General features: G+C 37.7%; 1 protein-coding gene across 3 annotated transcripts; it reads left to right on the top strand.

Moving 5' to 3' along the window:
* The first annotated feature begins 2784 nt into the window (after nt 1-2784).
* Nucleotides 2785-9041, top strand: LOC142942254 (interferon-induced protein 44-like). 3 transcript variants are annotated; one of them, XM_076084510.1, is made up of 9 exons: nt 2785-2864; nt 3607-3679; nt 4114-4179; nt 4268-4301; nt 4804-4996; nt 5795-5953; nt 6082-6253; nt 7133-7233; nt 7375-9041. In XM_076084510.1, the coding sequence occupies exons 3-9, from the start codon at nt 4116-4118 to the stop codon at nt 7540-7542; spliced, it is 891 nt and encodes a 296-aa protein (XP_075940625.1). In that variant the 5' UTR covers nt 2785-2864; nt 3607-3679; nt 4114-4115; the 3' UTR covers nt 7543-9041. The 3 variants fall into 3 exon arrangements, with proteins under 3 accessions (XP_075940625.1, XP_075940626.1, XP_075940627.1); XM_076084511.1 differs by having other exon boundaries at nt 2792-2868; XM_076084512.1 differs by having other exon boundaries at nt 2822-2864; nt 4090-4179.
* The last annotated feature ends 1166 nt before the right edge of the window (nt 9042-10207 follow it).

Genomic DNA, 10207 nt, shown 5'->3' on the forward strand with positions numbered 1-10207 from the left:
CTGATCCTGATGATCTTCAAATATTATTATTATTATATTTTTATTTTATTTATTATATTATTTATTATATCATATTAAAGGTTCTTACTGTGATCATTGTCTCCACCGCTCCACACTCTGCTGCCATATGTGGGCAGTAATACCTCAAAGAAGGTCGGGATTAACGGGGATAACGTCAAAGACGACAACAATGGTGCTAATCTCTGTCTGCTGCTGCTACATTAAGACAATGAAAGGTTGTGTTTAAATATGCAAATGAAGCGGTATCTTATTAAATATGTGCTAATTTGCAAACATGTGAACTGTGGATAGAAACCAGGTTCAAAGGTCGTGTTTACATGTTAGAGTCAAAGGCTACAAAGCTACAGAGTCACCTTTAATTAGATTATTCATAAACATGGAAGATGATCAAAAACAGGATTAAAGACTATTTGACACGTCTCTGCTGTTTGTTTTTAGTCTGTTGGTTTCTTTTATGTGAAATTAATTATTTTTATTTTTAATTTGTTTGGTTTGTTTTTTTAATCCTTGAAAATGAGAAATATTTCTGTTAAAATAAAGATTATATGAAATAAAAACAATGTTAAGTTGTTTATTTATTTCAGTTTTTAACTGGCTTTATTGCCAATTTATTTCCAACAAGCCAGACTACCTGGAGATGTCTTAGTTAATTGCTAAACACACCACCAGGTCCACGTGGTAGCAGTTCCGGAGCTTTCCATCGCATCACATGATCTTCATCAGAGAGTTTGACCAGTTGTCAAGAAATTGTTAAATGTTTTTCCATTTCTCTGAACACGTTTCGGACTTCTATGTTGTCTTTTTAAAATTGAGATTCACAGTTCTTTCCTGACAAAACATCCTCACCGCCAGGTCCATTTAGTGGCCACTCTGGAGCTTTCAGTCAGATCACATGAGCTTCAACGGATCCAGTTTATCAGAACATCTGAGAATAATCCGTTTTATCGTTGAAATGACGAGGCGGTAAAAGTAGAGACAGAAAACCTCAAACACTAAACCACCTGCAAGACAACTAAGCTAACTCCATCCAGATGAAGACCATGAGATGTGGTGGAAAGCCCTGAAGAAAAGGCTAGTAAGTGGCCTTAGGTAAGGTTACTTTGCCAAAATGCATCACAGCAAGAAATGAAATTTGCCTCCATTAACGTCTCTTTTATTTATCCTTTTTATTATTAATATTAAAAGGATCCACTTAACGAGCTCATAAGTGCGACGAGATAACGATTCAAGAGTCGTGAATGTTTCAGTGTTTCAGTAACGAAACACCGAGTCTGAAGAACAATCACTCAGCACACGACTGGAAGCTGAGAGCAGCAGTTTGAGGACACGTGGAGGCTCCAATCAAAAGGCTTTTGTGACTCTTTAGAGGCGCTTTTATACAAGTTTACAAATCTATATATTCTACATTTTATATATGTCAACAAATCCCACAAAAAGAGCAAAAAACAACAGTTTCTAAATACTTCCTGTCTTTGACTCTCGGCTCCAAGCTCGTTGTTAATCCTTAAAAATAATAAAATAAAATCTTTTTTTTATGAAACGTTACTCAAACAAGAGGGAAAAAGTGTTTCGCCTACAAAAACTATTTAGTACACCAGAAAAAGATGCATAATCACATACTTTGTACTTACTGCAGCTTTCAAAGTACTGTTGCATGCAGTATGCTTTCAATTCTTACATTACAGTCATTTAGCAGACCAAAGCAACTTACAATTCAGAGTCTATCACATTTCTACACCGTAGGCACAATTTTGACAACGGGAGCAATTTTGGGGTTAAGTGTCTTGCTCAAGGACACATCGACATGCGACTAGCAGAGCCGGAGCTGGGGATTGAACTGCCGACCCTCACAGTCGCCCCATTCTTCAGAACATTGCACCTTCTATATGCTCATATATACTCACAGTGCAAAGGATTGTGGGTGAGAAAAGCCAGAGCAACATGCTGGTATTTAAGGTATTTAACACACTGAGTATCGGGACATATTAAATCTGTTTTCTAGCATACAGATATAGTGCAGATATTAGAAGCCAGACCAGCTGAGAACCGCTGTCCTACATGAGCGCAGAAAACATTACATTTTCCCGAATTTAAGCTTCTGTATTTTCCTAACACACTAGTATTATTCAAATGTATTTTAGGTTCGTAAACCACGTACCGAACGGTTTAATACGAGCACGTGCATAGTTAGAGCCCTAGAAATGAATAATAGCTGTGGCGCCATCATGTGGTTATAAGGTGGTATTTCAGCTGCAGGACAGCAGTGATGGTCGAGGTATAAAATGCACGAGCCGCCACTGGACACAAATATAAGTACTCAAAAAATATAAAGTATGTGTACATGTGTTACTGCAAGTTAATAAACACGTTTGCTGACATTTGTTTTTGTTAACTGTCTTGATTGATTTCCTCTGCCTTAGGATAAGTATCAGGCTCTTGATATTTCAAGATCGTTGATGAATAAATAAATAAATATATATATGTGTGTATGTACTGTATATACGTATATATGTATATGTGTGTGAATTACTATAACTATAAATGATTGAATGTGTTATTTAACAAAGCAGCTGATTGTACATAGAGATATATACTGTTAAGGTTTTAGAAAAGAGCTGTATAATGAGTTATCAATATATATACACAATATAATGTATATATATTGTGTATATATACTGTATGACAGTATACAGCTGGTTACGCAAACAGGAAGTCCTCTGTAGCATCTCATTTCGGCTGGGTCCTCTGCAGGATGCAGCCCCTCCTAGTCTATGAAACTGAAAGTAAAGTTTGTCTGGACTCCATTTTAAACTTGACAACAGGAGGAAAACAGGACGTCTGAGGCAGGTTGAGTTAACTCTATTTACTCTTGCTAGTGATTCATCTGACAATACTTTCTGATACATTTGTTTATTAATCCGTTTTAATAGATAACAGAAAACCATGTGTGTCCCAGAGCACAGGGTGACTCTTCACATGTTGTCATTTCCTTCTGAGTCATCTCAGCTACATGACAGAGCGTTTATCATTGTGAGGGCTGTAAAATACACGTCTTTGATCAAACTAATGTGAAATAAGGAAGAGGTGACCAACTTTAGAGGTGGAGTAACTTTATTAGACTGTGTGTGTCTCCAGTGTCACTGACTGGAGAAGATGAGTGATTTGGAAGAAAGAAAATGAGCCTCTTACTTTCATTCTGTTGGAGATTCACGTTTTAATTTTGTTGAAACATGAATTAACTCTTCCCCTGACCAGGTCACTGAGAGCAACGGACCCATGTTCAAAAATGCCAAATGAAGATTTAATTTAAGTGAAAGTGTAACTAGTCTATCCTAATGAGAGCTTCATACATGTTGCATTTACCTTCGTAGTGAACGAAGCCTTAAGAATAATCAACGCTGGTATTCTCAATCACACTCAACTAACGGGGGCATTTAGTCGGCATGATATGTTCTAGATGTCTCAGTCTTTGGGGAACAGCTTTAAAGACTGTTCCAGATCATACAGATCATGTAGCAGGTGAAAGTGAAAGTTGTTTCTGCTGATATATAAATATATAAATATATATATATTACTTTATTACAGGTGAGGTATTAACTGCTCTGATCAGTCCCTGGACTCACATTCTGCCTTTGACTTTCTTCAAGTACAACAACAGGTTTGAGTTTCTCTATAAAGTCCGTCCTCTGATGTTTAAATAGCACATTTTGTTTTTGTGAATAGTTGATTTTAACATATTTTTACAGAATACAATAAAGAAAATATAATCATTGTAAAAACTGACATGATAACGTTTTTTATGAAATCATTGTGCTATCGCTTACACGTTAATAATTAAGTCTGATTTAGTTTGAATCAAATCCTGGCTTTTGGTGAACTCTGTAGTTAATCTACTTGTTGTGATTATGCTTCATCAACGTTATCTGTAAATACATCCAATCAACTTTTACATGTTCAATATTCTTATTTTTCCATTTCAATTTAATAAGTAACAAAAGAATAAAAGACACTGTGATGTAATGTAAGTTGTTCAGTCTACTTCACAATTTCTTTCTAATTTGAGCTCAGATTTATGTGACTGTTTAACTGCAGATATGGGATTCTGGGACATAATATTCTTTTGGTGGAGCTCTACTCCAACCCCTCCACCCTCTCCACGTAAGATCATTTTAGAAAATCATTCATAAAAAGTTACACAAATGTTGTCGGATTTATATCTCATATGAACATCTGTCGTTCTTTTCAGTTTTAAGTGAACCATGGAGGAAAATCAACTGGGGGTGAGAGTGACTTCCTCATCAAAGTTAACTTTATTTCTGATAAATTTCTTTATCCATGTCCCTTGTTTAGGGAACAAAAACACGAATAGTTAGGTTCAGGGAACAAAACCACCACCATAAAACCACAACACAGGGTTGAACACCGGTCTTCTGGTTAAAGTTCTGCTTGTCAACAGTCGTCTTTTTGGATATTATAAAGTACGTCACTTGCTCTGACTGTTGCTTATTAACGTGCATGCATTTCATTTGTGTGTTCACCACAAACAAGGATCCTAATTCACTTTCCATTGGCATTATTTTCATCCTCAGCGACACAAATTCAAACAGACAATTCATGTCCCTGTACACAAAACCAATAGAATGTATTTCGGCTGACAAAAGAGGCCAATGGATAGTTTTGACAGGAGTCAAGAGTACAGAAATAATTTGAGATATTTAACTACTTATTTGTGTCTGCTGGGCTTCTCAGTGAAGTACATTTGTTGTTTTACTCCCTGAACAGAGGCAATCAGAGCCCTGTGCAGTGGGTGAAGGACTACAATCCTCAGACTGAAGACCAGCAGCTCAGGATTCTTCTTCATGGACTAGTTGGAGCTGGAAAGTCCAGTTTCATCAACTCCGTCCAAAATGTCTTACAGGGCAGAATGTGCAACAATGCTCCGGTGGCTAGCGGCCATTCCTCTTTCACCAAGAAGGTACAGAGAAAGTATCTAACGTTTCTCACAGTCTCCAGTTTCCATTTTAAAGGAGCAATAGATTTTTTCTTTATGTTATCATTATAAAGTAAATGTGGATTGAACATCGTAATAGCTGTAGAATAATGACATTGTCAGAGTTTACATTGTTTCCCTAAAAGCAGATCTGTCTGCCAGCAGGTAAGATCTCCCGGGAAAATCAACCCTCCTTTTACAGCACAAAGGAAGTGCTTCATAAGAGGGGATCGGTCCCGCTAGCCATCGGTAGTGTCGGCGAGAATTATGAGTTGCACTTATACTTATGAAGGTAGTAAAAGATCATCATGGAGGCTGTGTCGTCAGAACCGATGGAAAACTCTTTATTACTTCTCACATTGTTAACAGCAGCGAATTACAGCTTCTTTTGCTTTTAAGGAGGCAATAAATGGCTGAAGGAGAAGAAGAACTTTCCCCAGGAAAAACCGGGCTGATGTTAACATTAAATGTGGAAACTCAATCCGGAATAATTTGCAGCAGCCACGCTAACCTTTTCATTGTTGTTTAGAACGAGCAGTCGTCGCTAGGGATGCCCCTCAAAACCCGGTTCTAAATGAGTAAAACATGGAGTATTGGTCAGGTCCAGGGTTAACAGTTCTGCTATCAGTACTTTAGGAGTTTCGGAGTGAGATTTGTCCTCGTGCTCCTCGACTCTGACACACACACCGACTCCGGCTCAGTACAGCGTGAGAACAGGCGGCAACCTCCGGTTCTGAAGAGAAACCAGGCATAACTGCATTCTTCTCCATTTGTGGTTCACAGTACACAACCTACAAGTTTAAAAAGGAAAGCCAGGACACCTTTTACCCTTTTGTCCTCAATGACATGATGGGCCTGAGTAACACCACCTACAGGAACAAAAGAATCCATGTGAAAGATGTCAAGCGGGCGTTGAAGGGACATGTGCAGAACGGTTACACGGTAGAGTTACTGCATTTTTAAAACTCTGACATTATTCATGTAAACAAACAAACAAGTATGTAATCTGTTTCCGTTGTAGTCATTTTAGGGATTGTCATCTTCTAACTAGATTTGACTTTTGTTTTCAGTTCAATGCTGACTCTAAGTTATCGAAAGACGATCCATACTACAACCCTTCCCCATCTGTCAACGACAAAGTGCATGTTCTGGTTTCTGTCATCGATGCTAACACAGTATCTCGGATGGATGATAAAGTTCTGACCACAATAATGGAAATCAGAGATGAGGCCTCTGAACTGGGTGAGGAATCATGTTTATTCTTTTCCACTTTGGGCTTGATGAATCCAACTCAGTAAATACCCTTTAATCGAAGTATTCATTTTCTTTGTTTTCTCTGAATCACGGAGGCTCCGTTGAGAATAATCACTGGAAGTTTTCACAGCATTTTGGGAGTAAATTCAGGAGGCTCATCCGGCTACACAGCATGGAGACCCATCCACACTGGAGAAGGAGCTCTTATTGAAAATTTTTATGGACATAATTAAGCCTATATAATATAATATTTACAACATTGAATATAAATATAAACATTTTTTAATATGAGCAGAGTTTCTTCAAGTTCCAGTGAAACCACGTATTCCCCTGGCAATAGTCCCATGAATAAGGCTTTAACAGGATATTACCTCAAATTGATTTAAGAATCCTGCTCCTGTTGGTTTCTTAATAGTTTTCGCTGCAGCTGTGATCAATTCGGATAATGTTCATGTTAAAGCTAGAGTGTAGTACTTTTCTTTTTTTCACATTCAAGCCTTCGCCAAATAAGTTCACACAATGCTGATAAAGTCTATGGCTGACAGGTACAAACCCTCTGTATGTCTAAGTTTAGGGGCGTTCTGGTGTCTGTGGCGAACATCTGAAAAATGCTGATCGTTGTCAAAATGTGTAGTTTATTAAATCCACAAAATTGTCGTTACATGAGCAGTACACAAAAGTGCCGTCAACCAAACCTCTGCTGTTAATTCTAGCTCTCTGATTGGTTCCACGGTGCGTCAGTTTACCTGTAGGCAGGAAGGAGGGAGAGACCACGCCCCTTTTCGGATTTCCCCAGTGGGCCAAGATAATTTTGCAAGTCAAGAAAGTTGCATTAAATTAACATCTGTGACATTTGTCATCTGGCAGAGGTTCTGCAAGTGGCCATTCTCACCAAAATTGATGAGTTGTGTCCTGAAATCAAAAAGGATCTCAGGAATGTCTACAAGAGCAAGAAACTGAAGGCTACGGTATATTATTATTATTATTATTAGTTATTTATCGAGTTTGAGATGGAATATGATTTAAGATAGTCGAAACATTTCCAGTATTTATTCACAAAGCTCTGTACTGTAATGTGTGAACTGAGATGTTGTGATCTTTAAACACAGATGGAGAAGTTCCATAAAGAATCGGGAATCCCCATGAACTGTATCTTCGCCGTAAAGAACTACCACGATGAGACCGAAGTAAACAGTGACACTGACGTTCTGATCATGAGCTCACTGATGTCCATCATCAACTTTGGAAATGACTTCCTCAACAAGATAAATGAGTAATGTTTATTAAATGCAAAACAGTTACACATGCATTTACGTTAATGTGTAAATATGCATCTAAAACATTGATTTTGACTCTTAAATTCTGCCACCTGCCTCGGCGCTTTGCTGCTGAATAACAGGTATAAACACGAAGCGAATGCTTGCATTGTGGAAGTATATTGACCAAATCAAGGAGTAATGTACACACTGCTATTTACTTACTCTGTGCAAAAAGAAATCTTCCTTTTCACAATTTCATGCTTCATTTATGCTTCTAAAAAATCAATCATGTTGAACAGGCTTTGAGTTACAGCCCTGTAGTTACATAACATCACTTTCCTTGCTAAAGTTAGCCAGGCTAACACTTACAGTACAACATGCAGTCGCTACTTAGCATTTGCTTTTTAGCTTGCAAAATTAGCTGTGAAGATCTATAATATGACTTATACTTGATTAATCTAGTAATATGTATTGCTAATTATATATCTCACGCTCCTTTTCGATCAACTGGTGTCCCACAGGGCTCTATACTGGGCCCAATCCTCTTCAGCATGTACATTAATGATCCACCTTCTGTGTGTGGAAAAAGCAACATCTTCATTTTTACAAACAGTAAAACTACAGAAGAGCTGACAGATGTTATGTGGAAGGTCACATCCTGGCTTAACTAATGTTGTTAGCAACTGAATGTGTTGAGAACAGTTTGTATGTTTTTCTCCGAAGGCCACAGCAGAGATGTAGAGCAAGACATTCTCATCTCAGGAGAGAAACTACAAATTGTCCCAGAATACAAATATTTAGGAGTACACATAGATGGAAACCTGAGCTTCAGAACTAACATAAAAAGGGTCGTAATAAGTTATGTTTGGCAAATTTCATGTTCGTCAGAATATGAAATATACTTCCACTCGATGGTTCTCTCTCAGATCACTCGTTAGAGAAGTAGTTTTAACACAACCCTGAAACCAATGGAATCCTTTTACAAACAAGCTCTGAAGACTTTAGACAAGAAGCCATTCAGTTTCCATCATTGCCATATTCTAAAGAAATATGATCTGCTCAGCTGGGACAACCTCATCAAACACAAAGAGGTCTGCCTAGTATATAAAGATATAAAGGGTAAAGCTGTACTTGTTATTGGATCATATCGGCTCATGTTGTTTAGCGTCATTGTTTATGTTTTTATTACAATGTAGTATATTCTTTACTATTGCATGCTGTGTTATCATTTGTATTATTCTAGGATGCCAACATCAGGCAAAGAGATCGGATACGCATGAAAACGTATAGCCTTCAGCTAACTCAGCTATTTACAATTGTCTGAATGTTTTAAAATAAATACATTGAATTAACAGCCACATAATCAATGTCAATCATCATTATTGTATTGTATTGTATTATGCATTTTTCATACTTAATATTTTTATTTTTACTGTTACTTCGTTTGCTGAAGTATATTTTTGCTGCTGTTACAAACAAATTTCCCCCTGGGGGTGAATAAAGTATATATCCATCTATCTAATGTTATATGCTCATAAATGTTATCTGTTTCAACGTCAACATGATTGTTACAAGTTAAAAACTGGAACACCAGTTCAGTCCAGATGAACCATCTCAGCGAGCATTTTACCGTAGAAGTATTTTCAATGACTTTGACGTTGATTGAATGTTCACGTTTCGACTATATTTCAACAGGATTTACAATAGGCTACTAAAATGTGTCATCCTCTACATTGTGCTAATAATCATCATTTTAGAGGCTTACTAAGAATCAGATCCACATTTTCAGTTGAAAGCCAATATTGCAAATCTTGTCTTCAAATAGTCGGTGAAAAAACGTTCACTTTTAAACGTCTTTTAAATGTCTTTCAAATGTTGAAATGGTCACAGTTCAATATGTAGTAATTAAATACTTTTAATCATAGTAACACATCATCAGTTTCCACTTACAGGACAAAGAAGACCAAGTGACACAGGCAACAATTAATTTTTATTTATTAAGCAACAATATAAATATTAAAGCTGCGAGCAGCGCTGAACGGGCCCTCGCATCCTCCCGGACGTCGGGGGTGCCGGCGGGACTCCGGCCTGTGTGGCCGGGAACGTCCGCGACAACGCGCCCGCAAGTTCAACGTTATTCCTGCGTGGACCGCCTGATGCTGGAAATGATGCTTTGCAAATAGTCCAATGCTTCCTGTATCCTCTGTGAGGCGCTACAGAAGACGTGCAAACATGCATTATGTTGCTCTATGTCAAGTGTAAACCACATCGTGTAAAAATCATGTAAATCGGATGCTGTTTGTCAGAAAACGCAGATTTCCTTTCACCAGCAGGTGGTGCTGTGAGTATCAGTGAAAATAAGCTTGTAGACATCCTCAGGCCATGAGTGTTATCAAGCATGTGACATTTGAGACCGTTTGGAACAAGTCCAGCTGAGTTACATCAGCTTTTTTGATGGGGAATCACGTAAAGTAGCCGCCCGCTACAGTTAAGCCATTCCGTCAAATGTAAAGCTTTTTGATAACTTTTAATCACAGCGGTCTTGACATTGTACTGACAAAATTTGAAGAGGATCTGACAAATTCCCTATGAGGAGTTCGTTAAAGTATAGCGACTAGAAATAGGCCAAAATCTATGGAAAAATGACACAAAAATCTAAATAGCTGAATTCCGGTATAGTGTA

This window comes from Anarhichas minor, unplaced genomic scaffold (genome assembly GCF_050575085.1).
Source record: "Anarhichas minor isolate MPS153535 unplaced genomic scaffold, ASM5057508v1 ptg000136l, whole genome shotgun sequence".
Classification (NCBI taxonomy): Eukaryota; Metazoa; Chordata; class Actinopteri; order Perciformes; family Anarhichadidae; genus Anarhichas; species Anarhichas minor.